Source organism: Musca autumnalis, unplaced genomic scaffold (genome assembly GCF_047663935.1).
Source record: "Musca autumnalis isolate F117 unplaced genomic scaffold, ASM4766393v1 scaffold_1, whole genome shotgun sequence".
In the NCBI taxonomy this organism is placed as follows: domain Eukaryota; kingdom Metazoa; phylum Arthropoda; class Insecta; order Diptera; family Muscidae; genus Musca; species Musca autumnalis.
The window spans coordinates 136,459,215-136,478,218 of NW_027411644.1; the positions used below are offsets into that span (position 1 = coordinate 136,459,215).

The 19,004-nt window shown below is 37.1% G+C and overlaps 1 protein-coding gene across 1 annotated transcript; it reads left to right on the plus strand.

Annotated features, from left to right (window-relative positions):
• Positions 1 to 17,948: 17,948 nt before the first annotated feature.
• Positions 17,949 to 18,539, plus strand: LOC141390848 (calreticulin-like). The gene has a single exon (XM_073963796.1). The coding sequence runs from the start codon at positions 18,087 to 18,089 to the stop codon at positions 18,522 to 18,524; it is 438 nt and encodes a 145-aa protein (XP_073819897.1). The 5' UTR covers positions 17,949 to 18,086; the 3' UTR covers positions 18,525 to 18,539.
• Positions 18,540 to 19,004: the final 465 nt, after the last annotated feature.

The following is a 19,004-nucleotide window of genomic DNA, read 5'->3' on the forward strand; positions in this document are numbered from 1 at the left end:
AAAAAAAATGTCAATCGTCTCTGCGACAAAATTTAAAATGTGTACCACGTAAAGCGATAGAAAATAATCGCCGATAGCAAGTAATCGGTGCTGTGGCGGAGCGTTTTTTTGTTTTGAATAAATGAGAAAAATGAATTTGTACACAAATGTCATAGTTTTCTAAAATGATAAGCTCAGTGGAACTATATTTTGATGATAGAGAAGAAAATATAGTTAACGTAGCATCTATCAGACGACACTTATGAAACAAATCCATTATTTTAGAATTGCCATGAGTATTGTATGTTTGGTTTCCAACGCACATCAAAATAATTGTTAATTTTTTTAGGTTTAAAGGCTATTGGCTTTCAATAGACAGTGGTGGTCAATACATCTGCAGCAAAATTGCATGTTTTAGAAAAATTTCTTTGAAATAATTATTTTTGTGTTTTTTCGACATTTTTATTCGGTGGATAAAAAATTCTATTCGAGCTTGAGGTCTATAAATTTGGTTTATTTATTTATTGTCTCCAATATTTCGAAATTCTATGAATTTCATCATCAGGGAGTATATTAGATATGTAAATAATAATAATAATAATCAAACTTAAAAACTAGTGTAGTGTGACTTCAACCGTCGAATGTGCGTCGAGTGCAATAAAAACATTCGACGGTTGTAGTCACACTTACTTACTTAGCTGGCCCAAGCACACACTTTCCAGGCTGCACGGATGCTAGCTCGTGTCAACCTAGGAGAGATGCGAGCAGAAGCTACACCACAGCGGAGAGTGAACTTTTGTTGACGGTTTAACAAGTAATACAGAATTTCATGGGTGATCAGCACTTTTCAACCCTACAAGTCTCCCGGGCCTGACGGTATCATCCCAGCGATGCTTTAAAATGCACCGCATGTTTTGATATCAACGCTAAGGAGGATTTTTAGGGGATGCATTCTGCTATCGCACATACCGGCGCTATGGAAAGAGGTAACTGTGACCTACATTCCCAAAGCTGGGAAACCAAGTCACACTCTGCCGAAAGACTATAGATCGATAAGTCTTTCCTCCTTTCTTCTTAAGACTTTAGAAAGGCTACTAGATTTGGAAATCAGATCATATATAAATCATGACCTTGTAAGCAACTCTCAGCATGCCTACGTAAAAGGGAAATCGACAGACACTGCGCTGCACGAGGTTGTGGGTTGTATAGAGAAGAATATGGATTGTTTAGTTGGGCAACAACAAATTCTCCAGGTTTCTTCGATAGCTCAGTTACCGTTTGTTGAGCAGTGGGGAGAATAAGAGAAATAAAAACAACCAGTATTTATTCTTAATATAAATATAATTGAAGTTTATTGGTGATTCTTTTCTTACAACAAAGATTACCTTTTGTAATCGAGCAGGGGAAGTTGAGGGACAAGGTATCTAACTTATACATTGCCGCCCACCTTGATACACGTAAGCGTGGATCAACAAATTAAAGCCAGGAATAATTACGATAAAGATTTATAATCATCCTTATTACGGTTGGCGTAGTCGTAGACGTTCAAGTGACGTAGACGTTGTCGTAGTCGTAAGTTACATTTTTTATGTGATGAAAAATGATATATAACGACAATTTTTTACTTTTATAGCATGTTATATCCTTAAAAAATCGAAAGAAATACATTCGTATTTCCCAGAACGTATTTCTAGTTTTAAATATAACATTTATTTTTTTTGTTACGACAAATCGGTATTACGTTTGGCGTAATACGACAAATGGGTATTACGTATGGCGTTGAAATACGAGGAAAGAGTCGTGCCCGATTTTGTAAACGACAGCATATAAAAATAGAAACAAATCAATTTCAAAAGATTTTTTAGCATTGATTATTAAAGTATACTTTTATTCATTTGCATAAGATAAATTTCGTATTTTTATCAGATGACAAAATTTCTATTGAAAATCTGTTAGAGTCCTCATATAACGATTCAATGCAAATTTCATAGTTTTTGTTCAAGAGATGATTTCAAACTAATTGTTTTGAATTAAAAAAATATATATATTTTTCAGTTTTGTATGAGAAAAAATGTCGTCGTAAATGTTACGTGGTACCAAAAAATATCCATACGACAACGACTACGCCAATGACCACAAAAACGTCTACGCCGAACACTCATTTTGATTGTAAAAACTGTAGGGTTAGTTGTTCTTCTGAGTTAATAGTTTAAAAATGATCTACTAATAATTCAATTAATTTTGGTACCAAAAGAATTCTTTAAAAATTTAAATTTTTGCTTTTTTGTACAAATACATAATAATACCAATTAGACGTTACGACACGTCAGTTTGTAATTTTGGATACGACAACGCCAACCGTAATAAGGGTGAATATTGTGCAAATGTGTTAATAATAGGATTCACGAACGTAAATTCAGATTTCAATTGAGCTATAGTTCAAATTGGGAATTAGCGATTTCTATAACGAGTAATTAAGAAATGATCGTCTCCGATATTCGCTCGATTCAAGAATATGGAGACGAGTTATTGATCAATTCAATTTTAGTTTCAAGCGATTTATTTCTAGAATGGACTATTGAGGTCGACTTTCAATATCAGATGCGAGATTACGTACCAGCGACAAGAGGAACCGAACCGGTGAGGAGGTACCCAAAAATAGACTTTTGGGCCAGCAACGAATCCAAACGATTTTTGGCGGTACGGCTTCGAGAATTTTAGGGTATAGATCAGCGCGAAGTAGCAAATCTATTGGGCTGTCATCAAACGAATCCGCTATATCAAGATTAGGAATCTGTGATTTCAAGTTACGAATAGGGGGAGGGCCGACCGATTTCCCCTTTACATTAGGCAGGACTAATGCTTTAGTTTCAACAATGCTAGAGGTATTTTTAGGGGAAGACAACTGAAGAGAACAAACTTCTCTTGGGGTACCAGACTTTGTTTTACTGGAACAAGATCCAGCAGGGCAAGTAGAAAACCCAATAGTTTTCTTAAGTTTCTTTGACACAATTGAAACTTTGGACGATGCTATCTAAGGAAGAGTTTGGTGTTGTCCGAAGACCGATCCAACAAACGCGGTTCTCGTCTTTTGACATCAGTAAAAGCCGGTTAGGAGGATGGACGCGACAAAGAAGGGCTAAATACTCGACTTTTGACCTTGGTAAAAGCCGGAGAGGTATTTGAGCGCGACAAAAAAGGGCTAAATACTCGACTTTTGACTTTCGTAAAAGCCGGAGTTGATTTCGTCAGCGTTGAAGCTAATACTCGACTTTTGACATATATAAAAGCCGGAGGGGGGTTCACAGATGGCGAAGCAAGAACTTTACTACTGCTCAAGGTATCAGTGTCTGGATGATTGATTTGATGTTCGTTAGAAGAGCGGGTCGACATAGTACACTTAGACTCTCGACTTTTGACATTTGTAAAAGCCGGAGAAGTGCATGGAAAAGTAGAACTGCCTGGAGGCTGTCTGGGCTGGATTTAAAATGAGTCCACACTCAGTGCCATTCATCTGGTGTACGGGTTGGTGGACCACAACTATTTAATTGCTCCGCAACATCCTTCCATACCTCATCAAAAGTGGCTTTGGTTTCGCCAAAAAGTGTGACTCCACGGGCTCCGTTTGGGTGAGCTTCCATTTTTTCAACCAGTATTTAAAATTGCTGTTTTGTAGTAATTTTTACCATTATAAAACTGAAACACAAAAAAACTTATATAAAATTAAATAAATTCACTTAAAATAAATAAAAATGTTACGTTTCAATTTTTCGTTTTTATTTGTTTGTAAAAATGCACGGCGACAGCTAATTTGTTGTCGCCGGAAAATGAACGTTAAGAAGTTTTTACACAGTTCCACAAAGGTTCTCCGGTGCAAACTTACTTTTGCATTTTGTATGGCTTAAAGGTAAGGCCGCCATCAGACCATCTGCTTTTTCACATGTATGGGATCAGCTGTTCTGTATATTAGTATACCCAAAATGACTACATACATGTGAAAAAGCAGATGGTCTGATGGCGGCCTAAGGTAACATTAGGCAAATATTTGCGTAAATAATGAATTAAATGTATGCACACTTGCTCTCAGTAAGCGCACTGCCGGCAAAACTCTATAGCCCTCGGCACATACGGTCCGTTTAGTGACACGTTGGGACACGCGTTGTCCCAAAACAGTTAAATTATGTTTAACTTTAATGCGTCAGCCATATTGTTGTTTTTCAAAAAACTTGGCATCACTTACACATTTTTCATGTGGTTGCTGTAGCGCGACGCTCAACGCACCGTATGTGCCGAGCGCTTAATGGAAACGGCGCTTTGTATTATATACAGTTAGTCAACTTAATTATTGCAAAACCAAAATTATCAGGTATGTGATGAAACCCGATTTCGATCTCAAAACGAGTCAAAAACGACTGTAGGTGTGATGCATGTACATTTCCGACATCGAATTCTTTTCGATATCGGTTTCATATTCCATTTTGTTCTATGGAAAAATTGATCAAAAAGACGTGTGAAGCAATCCGATAATCGTTTATTTTTCTCGTTTTGAAAACGGTCATATTTTTGTGGTCGATTGAAAAACGAGAAAGAGTTTGAAATGTAAGAACAGGACTATAATGATAAATTAACATTTATTTTCCTTATTTTTGGAATATTTTGTTAACAAAATATTTGAGATTTTGATAAAAAAAAGCACAGAACAAAAAATCTACTTGTAACATCTCCAAATTGGTGAAGACACCCGCTTAATATGTTGTTATGCGCTGTTTCTAGTTCTCATCATGTAATAGCACAAACATTTCCTCACTAAACTCTCATATAGGCCAATTTAAATAAGAACACACATTTATTTTATTTTCCACTAAATTTTATTTCGGCTTTTGCCAAAAAGTGTTTTATCTCGCTTTCAGCTGGAGATTCGGGATCACTAGTCCATTTTTTGTATGGGGGAATTTAATGAAATTGAAACAACGTGGAATTGAAATTCGATGCGGTTCCCATCACATCTAAATACAATTCACTCGTTTTGGACAAATCGTTTTCATACCAAATCGATTCGAAATTCATCACATACCTGTATTACAAAATTTGAAATAAAACATCATTTTATTGATATAAATAAATATAATTTTTGATATTTTTGTTAACAGTATAATACTTACAGATGTTTATTAATATAATAAAATAAAAAACAGCTAAATTTCACTAAACATTTTCTTAAAATTAACAAAAATGAAAACAACTCATTATTTGCACTGTCAACTAAAAAATTGCAAAATTCACAACTTTCCAGTCTTTTACGGATTTTTCGAAAAGTTGATTCTAATATTTCGTATGCCCACCTTTGGCATCAAAAACAGCTTGTAAACGTATCTGAATTTAATAAATAAGTTTCGTAATGTCATATTCCAATGGTATTTTTTGCCATTCTTCTTTATTGCATTTTATTTAGTCCGCCAGGTTAGTGGGCGGCCTATTCCCTTTTTCCTTCAGGTGTACCCATGAATTGTCGATGGGGCTAATATCTAGACATCGGGGTGTAAAGGACTTTGGTACAGTTCTATAACAACCATGTCCTACATAAATTAGATTTATGCTTAGGGGCGTTGTCTTGGTAGTACTTATATTGCAATTTGTTTGAATTTTCAGGGCCAACAGGTCTAAATTTCTTGACGCTTTTGGTTAAATCATGTTTTGAAACATCTAAATAAACTTCCTCTGTCATTGTTTCCTCCAAAATCTGGATGTTACCAACGTCACTGTTTGGTATACAACCCCATACCATAAATAACAGTTTTCAGAACTTTACGGTATGTATTAAATTTTTTGTTTTCCATGGCTGTAAAGGATTCGCAATACTTTTTGAGACCCATCGTGATAGTACAGCATAATTTTAGTCTCATCAGAAAATATAACGACATGCCGATACTAAAGATGGCGTGAAAAGTTGTCTGTAACAAGTCTGAATAGTTTCTATATATTGTACTGGGAGGGCAATGGTTTTTACCTAGTCACTCGTGATGAGTGCTTGTTATTATGTAGCACTTTTCTGACTTTTCCATGTGACACACTTACTCCGAAATCATTTTTAATTAAAAAAATCAATTTTCTCGTGCTGCTTTGGGCTCTTTCGTCAATTTCTTTAATCATTCTCCTGTCAATTCGCGTGGTTACTATTTTGGGTCTGCCCTGTAACGCCTTCAGTTTGAGCCTGGCTTCTTTCTCGGTGCGGTAAATGATGTTGTATACACTTCTCAGCTTACGAGAGGTGACTTTAAAGATTTCTCTTTCGGATTTATGATTATTATAATTAGAATAGACCAAATGTAGCATATTTTCCAAAACCGCTTACCTGCCTTTCTCTTTTTCTGAATATACTGTCTATGTTACACACACAAACATTTATTTATGATAAAAAATTATGGATCTACATGTCCACATACCATAAAAGTCATAAAAATCTTTAATTGGAAAAAATTGCGGGGAAAATCCCACGATTTTATTGCACATTCATTCATTATGCAATTATTTAGTTGACATCACAAAAACCAGGTACCTATCAATTTTGCCCGTTGTTTTTGTTATTTCCGATCGATTTCTGCATTTATTGGCTTGATGTTGTCATTAACAAGTAAATCAACAGATATTTACAAAAAGCCCAACATTATTGAAAGAATTACTTGTAGTAATTCCTAATTAAATATCTAAATTTTTAAAAATTCATCGTTTGCAATAATATAGTTGACTAAGTGTAAATATAGGGGGTTATCATGAATGAAATTTCCCCGTGAGTTCCGTCTTTCCGCCGTTGCAACTTAAGGGAAAAAATTCACGGGGAATTGCCGTTCATGATAACCCCCATAATTTAGTTATGGCTGACTTCATAAATGCATCATTTCCATTGATGACAATCTAATGTGAAGTAGAGTTGTACAATCTAGTTAGTTTGAAAGATCTAGTTCAGTAGCTCAGCTCTTTTAACTGAACTAGTTCAGTAATCTAGTTCATAGTTCAGTATCCAGTTCAATCTTTCGGATCTGAATCGTTCACGTACTCTTAATCGTTCGCTTGATGAAAACACATGTATACACCAAATAGGAACAAACATTTGAATAGTATACATTACATTTAGATATCTTTATTCCATTCATAAAGAAAGATTAAGTTTGCATTAAGAATTTCAATAGAAGTGGCTGGAAAAAAATCTTATTTGTGTGTGTGGAAATTATCACTGCGAAAAATCTTTGCGTATGTATGTTTTTTTTTTCTTTTTTCTATCCAAAACAAGACACATTGGATTCGATATATTGGGATATGTTACGTCAAAAATGTTCTTTATGTAGAAATTACTTTTACTACGATGGGTTGACACTTCACATTGATCCAAAACATAAACAAACTCATTACATTACGAAGGCACCACTTAGCACAGAAGACGGCGTCACTTTATTCATAAGTGAATGACATGCTGAACTAGATTGTGAATCGTTCGTTCGTTGATCGTTCTTCGTGAATCTTTCGGTCGGCGCTCAGTGAGCTATTGAACTATATCGACTGATCTCATTCATACGCTCTTTTGAATGAATCGTTCAATTGAACTAGTTCGTTCATGAACTATACAACTCTAATGTGAAGACAAAGTCAGTATGAGCTCATTTACACGAGGAAACAATGTTCGCTTGTTTCCTCTAAAACTTGTGTTCGGTTTGGATTCTCATTCGCAAAATTGGTCATTGTTGGGAACAAATGTAGATGTGATTGTACAAAAACGTACAGAAGGCAGGTAATACAGGTATATTTTACCCACATGTGTCTATACTTTTTACGGAATTTTTCATGATTGGTTATTTATATTATTAACCCATTCATTTTACCTGTTTTTGTAGTTTTCCAAAAAAATGTTTTTTGAATATTTATGTACAATAGGTAGATAATCATTTTTGGTAACTTAATGTAAAAACGTACGTCTACCGTTCAAAAGGTACGCTTGTTAAACAGCGCAACCCTGAAAATGCAATTACGAATGAGAATCAAAACGGAACACACGTTTTAGAGGAAACATTGTTTCCTCGTGTAAATGAGCCCTATGAGTGGCAACACTCACATTGTCAAAAAAGACACATGTCATTTTACTGCATTAATTTGCGTACTTTTTGTAAAATTGTTTTTTGCTTTCGTTATTTTTTTTTAAATTTATTACACATCATACCACAAATCCACAATTTCTAATTGTTTTTTCATGTATTTTTCTTGTTTTCTTCGTAAATGTCAGTTGACATAACAGTACTAAAGTAATGTCAATTGTAGTGTAGCACAAGTGGAGACACTGCGCGAATTAGGCAATTACCGCGTGTCGCTGCCGCTCATATATTTTATTTTTGTTTACATTTTTGTTTGATCTCATTTTCACACAGCAACATATGGGTGATGGTGAGACATCAATGACATGACCATCCATATGTTTGCATGTGTGTGTTTCTATGTTTTGATTTATTTTGTTTGGAGTCGTTCTGATCAGTTAAGCCATTGTTATGTTTTTTGTTTACCGCAGTCCTTTTCTTCTCATATTCTACTGCATTGATTGTCACTCAAACAGGTTTTTGTTGAAACAAACCCGTTAGAAATTTGCAATGCAGTAGAATTTTGTGGTTTATTATTTTCGCCCTTTTTTAATAAATTTAGTTCGTGAGGGATAAAGACTGCGGTAAGTTGTGTGGCTCTGTGTAATTTTTTATTAGTTTTTAATTATATTTTTTTGTTAGAAATAAACGCTACGTGCACTACTAATACCCACATACACATACATATAAATTTATGAAGGTGTTTTTATTTGGTTGGTGGGAATTGGTGGCTCACAGGGAGTTGTTAAATTCGCTATCCCTCCCAGGAGAAACTCACGTCGCAGCCAGCGACAAATTTTATTTCGCAATCTGTTGGGAAATTGTTGGACAGTTTTTGTGGAGAAATTTTATTTGGATTTGCTGAACATTTGTTGAACAATTTTATTGGAGAAATTGCTGTGAATATATGTTTTATTGTCGTGTTAAAATTTTGTGTTGCCCGTCGGAAAATTGTTTGCTGTTTCGAGAAAGAATTGCTGTTTCAAGAAACAAGTGTGTCGTTTTGCAATTTTGTGGCTCTTTTGGATTTTAAAGTTTGTTGTGCTGAAACTACAAATAAAAATAATTGTGTGGCCTCTTCTGGTTTGAAATTTTGTGGTGCTGAAAATTAAAGTTGGAGCTATTTGTGTGAAATTTGCCACTATTTTGAAAAATTGTCGTTCGTTTGCAAGACTCTGTGTGGAAAATATTGGAGACATTTTTATTTCTGAAATCTGCGCTGCCATTTTTAAAAATTGTTTGCCGCCATAGAACTTGGAGAATTTTTTGGTGGCAAATTTTAGCGGCATTTTAATTTGGATTTGTGCTGCCATTTTGAATTTTGATACCTGTTGTGCATTGTTGTGTGCTGTAAATATGATGCCGAGATCGCCACCAAATACAACAAAAATAAATGCGAGTTGTACTAAAAGTGTTCCAGTTGGTGCCTCCACTTCAGCCGGAGGGTCAAATGTGCCTACCACTGCTGGAACTTCTAGTACACCATTTACAATTGCCGCTACAACAACTACAGGTGTTCTCACACAGCCGATTGCAACAGCAACAATGCAAAATGTTTCCCAAGTTGAGATGGAAAGTATGAGGAGCAAATTGACGTGTTGCAGCTACAACTGGCGAACTCTCAGCGCTCACTGAAAGCTGCATCAACACCGAGTTCAGCACAAATGGTTACTGGTAACATTCTAAGTGAGTATAGTGGTGGTTCCAGTTGTGCCCAATCTGAAGTAGACACGAATGGCCCGAGTCTCACACCACAATCTTACGTAACCAATGATCAGCCTACTGTATTCCGCCATAGTCAGCCGCCGTTGCCCAACCGTCGCTGCCAACTTCTCTGCCTGCGTCTCAGTCGCCCTTGACGCAGCCGTTTAATGCAGTTCAACAGTCGCCATATTATAATAACTTCTTGATGCCACCATTGCCAAAGAAGTTGTACGACTTGCCGAGTTTTAGTGGTGTTCCTGAAGACTGGTCAATGTTTTCGACGGCATTTGAACATTCAACGGCAGCCTACCTATATAATAATTTTGAAAATTGTTTGCGACTGCAGAAAGCGTTGAAGGGTGATGCCAGAGAATGTGTGAAGTCGTTGCTCATACATCCGGACAATGTGAACACGTTGATGGAGCAACTGAAATTCCAATATGGCCGACCTGAATTGTTAATACGAGGGCAGTTGAAGCAGGTGAAAATGCTGTAGAGAAGTTGGTGCCACTTGCAATAAAAGTACAGAATCTTGCGCCTTTTTGGAAACAGCAAATGGTCATCAACATTTATCAAACCCTACACAATGGATGAGTTAATTCAAAAGTTGCCCATGAGTAAGGTTTGGAATGGGCTCAGTACTCGTCGAATTTGGAATGGTGGCCTACAGTTTTGGATTTCAGCAATTGGTTGAAAGGTGTTGCCAATTTGATTCGAAGTGTCCAGCTTACAACAACAAGTCGTCCAACAGGTGAAACCAAGAAAAAAGTGGTTCTGTAGGCATCCGATGATCGAGATAAAGAAGAAGAGTGCCGATTATGCCGAGGACAACATAATTTGTTTGATTGCAAGAAATTTCATTCCATGTCAGTGCCGAATAAATGGAATGAAGTGAAAAGGTTAAGGTTATGCTTTTCTTGCCTTGGTAGTGGACATTCTACTAGAAATTGCCGCCGTAGAAAAGAATGTCAGGTGAATGGTTGCCAAAGAAAACATAACAAATTGCTGCATGATAAATCAAAAGAAGTTGGCGAAAATAATTCAAATTCAAATTGTGTTGCTACTCGCGGTGATTCAGATGCCGAACCAGTATTGAGTTGTGTTTCCAGTATTTGTGACAATTCAAACTTGTTGTTCCGTGTGGTGCCTGTGAAGCTTTATGGTTCGAACTGTATTGTTGAAACGTTTGCCTTGTTGGATGAAGGTTCATCGGTGACCATGATAGACAGTTCGTTGGTGAGGCAGCTTGGACTTAGTGGCCGTCAAAGCAATTTGAATTTAAGCTGGTATGGTGGTAAGTCGTCTCAAAAAAGTGCAATGGTGGTTGATCTTCATGTGAGTGGCATTTCTAAGAAGAGGAAGTATGCTTTAAAAAATGTGTATGGTGTTCCAAATTTGAAATTGCCCACTCAAAGTTTCAACATGAAGTCAAATAAGCATTATGAAGTGCCAGTGAAGCCATACAGCAACGTGACGCCTAAGATGCTCATCGGCCTTGATCATTGTCCTTTGGGGTTGCCAGATTAAGTTGTGCCATTAGAAGAAGGTGGACCTTATGCAGGTGTGTGGAAGACAGCCTACATCCCACACATATTTGCTGACAGCTCAGCCAGAGCAAAATTTATATGATTTGGTGTCAAGTTACTTCGAAACAGAAAATTTTGGTGTGAAGGCCCTGCCGACAATAGAGGGTAAGGATGATGTTCGTGCTAGACAGTTGCTCAAGGATTTTACGATAAAGGTTGCCGGAAGATTTCAATCCAGACTACTATGGCGTGATGAAAATGTAATCCTGCCGGATAGCTATTCCATGGCCTTTAATCGACTTGTTGGAATTGAGCGGAAAATGAAGAAGAATCCTGAGATTGGTGCCGACTACAAAAGAATCATTCAGGATTATGTCAATAAAGGGTATGTACGAAAGTTAACATCATCCGAAATATCTATTTGTAGCCCTAGAAGTTGGTATCTGCCACATTTTGGTGTGTTGAATCCCCTGAAGCCTGGGAAACTTCGCCTAGTGTTTGATGCTGCCGCCAAAGTCGAAGGAGTTTCTCTAAATTCGAAATTATTGAAGGGTCCTCAACAATATAGACCGTTGCCTGCCGTCTTGTTTAATTTTCGAATGGGGAAAGTTGCTGTTTGTGCAGATATCAAAGAGATGTTATGTCAACAGCTTTAAAACTGCAGAGAAAGCCATAGTGATATCAATGCAAGTACCTGAAATACATAAGTCAGCTGTTTTCGAGTTGCGCAATTTCGCATCGAATTCAAAAGAGGTTGTCGTGGCTCTGGAGGTTAATTTAGGAAGAAATTTCAACTTCTGTGATGATTTAGCCGATGTTCAGTTTTCCACAGAAAAGATTTTGGGCATGTATTGGCATCCTGGTGACGACGCATTTAAGTTTGAGGTGAAATTCCATCGAGTCAAACCAAACGTCATCAGTGGAGAAAGGTGCCCAACAAAGAGGGAATTGTTGAGTGTTGTCATGTCCGTATACGACCCCCTGGGCTTATTAAGTCACTTCATGGTAACTGCTAAATTATTGTTGAGAGAAGTCTGGAGATATGATATTCGGTGGGACGAAGATATCCCAAATGAACTGTTTGACATATGGAATAATTGGCGTGATGAGTTGAAGAATGTGGCCCAAGTGAGTGTTCCTAGATACTATTGGATTGCCTGAAAAAGTCGAGTTGCACATTTTCGTCGATGCCAGCGAAGACGCATTTGGTGCTGTGTCATATTGGAGGTCAATAAAGTCAGATGGTGAAATTAAAGCCTCATTTATTACCTCAAAAACCAAATGTGCTCCATTGAAATCAATGACCATTCCCAGACTTGAACTACAAGCTGCTGTATTGGGAACTCGTTTGCTGTGCACCATTGAGAAAGAAGGAATTTGCTGGAGTGATTCCTCAACTGTCATCAATTGGAAAAATTCTGACAACAGAAGATATAAGCCGTTTGTCGCCCATAGAATCACAGAGATTTTGGATTCCACATGTCCTGCTGATTGGAAATGGTTGCCCACAAATTTTAATGTTACCGATGAAACAACAAGATCCAAAAGAAATATGGATTTCTCTTTTAATTCTCGCTGGTACCAAGGTCCACAATTTTTGCATCAGCCGAAGGATGATTGGCCCGAAATGATTTCAACCTCTAATAACGAGCCGCCTGAAGAAGAGCTTCGTTCGAAATTTGTGTTAACGGTCAGTACAAATGTTGTTATACATTTTAATCGTTTCTCTTCTTTTCTCAGGATAAAACGTACAATGGGTTATGTCCTGAGATTTGTCGAACGATATTTGAAGAAGAAAATTGGAGAGGTTGAAAGTTGTCTAACAGTCATCGAATTGAAGGATGCCGAAACTGTTCTTTTTCGTCTATCTCAACGTGAAACTTTCGCCTTCGAATTAGATGTTTTAAAGTCTGGTGGTTCCATCCCAAAAAGCAGCGAGATGTACAGTCTGTCGCCCTATATTGACGAGAATAATTTGATGCGAGTTTATGGACGTATTGATGCCGTCAGTTGCTTGCCTATTGAAACCAGACGTCCCATTATACTTTCGCCAAAGCATCGCCTAGCCGAACTTATTGTTATCCATGAGCATAAACTTATGAAGCACCAAAACTTTGAAGCCACTATTGCCGCCATAAGAAGACGTTGTTGGATTCCTCGACTTCGAAAACTATTGAAAAGCTGTATCTCCAAATGTAATGTCGGCAAGTTACGCCGTGTCTCTCCAATGCCGCCGTTTATGGGTTCGCTGCCTAGCGACAGATTAACTCCAAATGTCCGTCCATTTGCCTATACCTGGCTAGATTATTTTGGCCCAATTACCATCACCATTGGTCGACGTCATGAAAAACGATGGGTGGCTCTATTTACATGTTTGACGATAAGAGCCATATTGGAGAGGTTGAAAGTTGTCTAACAGTCGTCGAATTGAAGGATGCCGAAACTGTTCTTTGCCGCCTATCTCAACGTGAAAGTTTCGCCTTCGAATTAGATGTTTTAAAGTCTGGTGGTTCCATCCCAAAAAGCAGCGAGTTGTACAGTCTGTCGCCCTATATTGACGAGAATAATTTGATGCGAGTTTATGGACGTATTGATGCCGCCAGTTGCTTGCCTATTGAAACCAGACGTCCCATTATACTTTCGCCAAAGCATCGCCTAGCCGAACTTATTGTTGTCCATGAGCATAAACTTATGAAGCACCAAAACTTTGAAGCCACTATTGCCGCCATAAGAAGACGTTATTGGATTCCTCGACTTCGAAAACTATTGAAAAGCTGTATCTCCAAATGTAATGTTTGCAAGTTACGCCGTGTCTCTCCAATGCCGCCGTTTATGGGTTCCCTGCCTAGCGACAGATTAACTCCAAATGTCCGTCCATTTGCCTATACCGGGCTAGATTATTTTGGCCCAATTACCATCACCATTGGTCGACGTCATGAAAAACGATGGGTGGCTCTCATGGTAGAATGATAAAAGGTAGTCGCATCTGTCAAATTTAGATAAATACAACCCTGTATGTCTGTACTGGAGCGTGTCACATACAGAACAACAACAATACGACATGACATTTCACAACAAAAACAAAATATATCTTGTTTATATTTTGAAATACATATAAAATCTTTTTGTGAAAATAAAAAAGAAAAAACCAAAACAAATCATTGTTTTGTATTTTCGAAGCTGGCGCGTCATCGGATATGGGCTATGGACACTTAGAACAAATATTAACAATGATAATACATACTATGTAGTGTATATGTGTCATGAACATAGTAAGAATGGAATATGGTCCATGCAACTCCTCAATGAAAGACACAGACTGATTTCCTGGTGCAAAATCCTAATTAAAATCAATCAATGCAAAGAATTTTAATTCAAAAATATGCTGTAAAGAGAATATTTTCTATGTTGTCATGCTATTTTATAAAAGCATAAAAAGTGGAACATAGAACGGGAATTATTTGATGACAACAGCCGAATACTTCGCTTTCCTTAAAATACTACAAATCCACGCTAATGGCTATAGTCCCCATCAAAATCTCTTTAAGAAATCCTGTTTGGCTCTCCTCAAGAAATCTTTAGAAAATCACGTTCGTTATCCTTTATGGCTCGTCAATTTGTTAGTTTTAGTCAAGTAGATCTTTGTTTATTTCGTACCTATTGTAAATATTAACGTTAATTATATTTTTTGGTCATCCTTAAACACCAAAACACCATAGTTTTTATATCCTCTTTGGGACGTGTAAGTACAATAATTACCTTATTGGAATTCTCAAAGTCCACCATTGTCATAATTTTTGTATTTATGCATATTGGTCCTCCTTTTAAACTTTAAGCAAACGAAGGTACTATAAACACATACATATGTACATATGTTTGGACGAAATCGGTTTCAGAAAATTTGGAATCGGTTTAGACGTGTCTTTCCTTCCGCCTGTCTTTCTGGAACGCGCAGGAACCTAATGTTTTCACCAATCTTAGTTTAAGTTCGTAGATCGGTCCACTCCTTCCAGTACCTTCCCCAGAAAAGTTTAAACATTTTCGCTAAAATGGTTTGCACAATTAATCTCGATGAGAGCAGCCGATTTGGTCTATACTTTGCACATCGTAATATTTATACCAGACGTAGATAAGGATCAAATATGGCCTATATCGGTCCATTCCTTGGGGTACCTCCCACACAATATTTCAAAATTATTCGCAAATGTCCCGGTGAAGGACATGCGTCGGATTGTTTTGAAATCTTTACAGCAGGTAGTCCTCGTGGCTTATATTACGTCATACAATGAGTAGATTGATCCATTTGGTCCAAAATTTACACATCGTAATACTTACATCAAATTTGAAAGTGGATATCATATATGGAGGTTCTTATTCACAAAAATACAAACTTTTTTCCTGTTCTCGGATAAAATTCAAAAGTTTATTTAACATAGTTTTTGAAGTTCTTACTACAATAGTATAACATTCTGTTTGGGAAGTACATTCTCCTCGAGATAATAGTTGCAAAAAAAAAACTACATATATAAACCAGAATTATCTTTCTTTATCCATTGGAATAACCTTGGCTGGAACGCATAATAACTATCGAGCGGAATAACCGATTTTTCTTCCAAACTTAGTTTTTATTCGAAGACGGTCCAAAATCCATAAGTCCATGTTTTGGGTTAGGTCCCCATAAACGCTCACTCCGGATTTTAGGTATTTTGAAGATTTTAGCCACATCCGAATTAGGTTTACTTCTTTTATTTGTGTCACAGACTGAGCAAGGCCGACAATAAGCACTTCCGCTCGTCGTTACTGATTTTTTCGCTCCTTGGAACAGTTACAAATTAAACAGTTTCGTCACAATTCTATTTGTTATATGAATATAAACTATTTTTCAATTATTTAACTATACGACTTCAATTTGATGTATATATGTATATTATAATGACAAATGTCGGTTTGTATGTGTTTGTGTACAATGTTTACCATGTCAAACATCAGTTTGACAATGAATGTACTTCAAATTCAAAATTTGAAAAAAAATTTTAATCATACGTTAGCATGAAATTACCTTCTTATTGTACCATGGGTGGCTCTATTTACATGTTTGACGATAAGAGCCATACATTTGGAGATTGCCCTTGATCTGTCAACCGATGCCTGCATTTTAGCAATACGCAACATTATAAATCGAAGAGGAACACCCATAAGAATACGGAGTGATAATGGCAAGAATTTTGTTGGAGCAGACCAAGAAGCCAAGAGATTTGAAGAAGTTTTCGATGTGGTCCGAGTGAAGGATGAGTTGTCTACAAAGGGCATTGACTGGCAGTTCAATTGCCCATATAATCCATCAGAAGGAGGCATTTGGGAACAGATGGTTCAATGTGTCAAAAATGTATTGCGTGTAACGTTGAAGGAAGTCGCCCCCAGAGAGCACACGTTACATACTTTTCTCATTGAAGCCGAAAATATAGTCAATTCGCGCCCTTTAACCCATCTGCCTGTTGGTCCTGATGAAGAAGAACCATTAACGCCGAATCATTTTTTGTTGGGGCATCCAAATATGCCAGAAACTCCTGCCGGAACAATTGTCAACAAACCAGCTGTGTTAAAGAAACAGTGGCGTATCTCACGACAGCTTCGTGACCTCTTTTGGAAAAGGTGGATCGCCGAATATTTGCCCACACTAATGAGAAGAGCTTAATGGTGCCAGTACACAAAGCCCGTATCCCCAGATGACTTGGTATTAATTTGTGATCCTGATGTATCTCGTCGTGAATGGAGAAGAGGTCGAGTGCAAGAGGTGTACAAAGGCAAAGATGGTGTAGTCCGACAAGCTGATATTGTCACATCGACTGGAGTCTTGAAGCGCCCCGTCTCTAAACTTGCCGTCTTAGATATTGAATAGTGAATCGGGTCGATTCACGATGTCGCTGCCGCTCATATATTTTATTTTTGTTTGATCTCATTTTCACACAGCAACATAAGGGTGATGGTGTGACATCAATGACATGACTATCCATATGTTTGCATGTGTGTGTTTCTATGTTTTGATTTATTTTGTTTGGAGTCGTGCATTGATTGTCACACAAACAGGTTTTTGTTGAAACAAAACCGTTAGAAATTTGCAATGCAGTAGAATTTTTTGGTTTAATATTGTCGCCCTTTTTTAAAAAATTTAGTTCGTGAGGGATAAAGACTGCGGTAAGTTGTGTGGCTCTGTTTAATTTTTATTAGTTTTTAATTATATTTTTTTGTTGGAAATAAACGCTACGTGCACTACTAATACCCACATTTATGAAGGTGTTTTTATTTGGTTGGTGGGAATTGGTGGCTCACAAGGAGTTGTTAAATTCGCTATCCCTCCCAGGAGAAACTCACGTCGCAGCCAGCGACACCGCGTAACGTGACGCGTCTTGTTGCATTTATGAAGTCAAGACGATGTCATGAGACGAATCATGTTGCATTTAAGAAGTCAGCCTGTGTATATATACCGCTCAGAAGCAAATTATAAAATTTCTAGAATTAATATAACAAATAAAAAGAATAGAATAAATTAATAATAAATATTATGGGAAATAAAGCAGTTTATGATAATTAGCGCTAGTACAAATATTGTTTACAGGTGAAGTGGGCGACTAATTTGTTTACTTTTCATTTTTAGGCCACAATTCCCGACCCAGATGACACAAAACCAGAAGATTGGGATAAACCTCAACTCATTCCTGATCCTGATGCCACCAAACCAGAAGACTGGGATGATGAAATGGATGGTGAATGGGAACCCCCAATGGTTGATAATCCCGAATATAAAGGAGAATGGCAACCAAAACAACTTGATAATCCAAATTATAAAGGACCTTGGCAACATCCGGAAATCGATAATCCAGATTATAGTTCTGATCCAAATCTGTATCTTAGAAAGGAAATATGCACCATTGGTTTTGATTTGTGGCAAGTTAAGTCTGGAACAATATTCGATAATATACTTATTACGGACGATATTGAAATGGCAATGACAGTCGCGGGAGATGTAAAGAATACTCAAGCTGGTGAAAGGAAAATGAAGGAAGAACAAGATGAAGAACAGAGAAAAAAAGATGAGAATGAACAAAAGTCTTCATATTCAGATGATGATGATGATGATGATAAAGAGGAACTGTCAGAACAAGACGACCAAGTCAATGAACATGACGAGCTGTAGATATAGTAATAAATTATAATTATGTACACATTCACAAAAAACAATGATTATTGTTTAGAGCCCTGTTCCGAATATTCCCAGGGAGTTTTCCCATTCTCAAGGTCGCCATAATCTCAATGAAGCAGTGGCAAAACTGAGAATGAATTTTAAAATAAATATACCAAAAATATTTCGTGTTGTGTTGTCTCACTTTCCAAAGCAATAGGTAACAAAATTGGCGCGAAACTTGGCTAAGTCCATAATTTTTTCTGGGTCGATTCCGTATTGCGACACGAGTCGTGTCGCGTTGTCAGTCGTCTCTGCGACAAAATTTAAAATGTGTACCACGTAAAGCGATAGAAAATAATCGCCGATAGCAAGTTGTCGGCGCTGTGGCGGAGCGTTTTTTTGTTTTGAATAAATGAGAAAAATGAATTTGTACACAAATGTCATAGTTTTCTAAAATGATAAGCTCAGTGGAACTATATTTTGATGATAGAG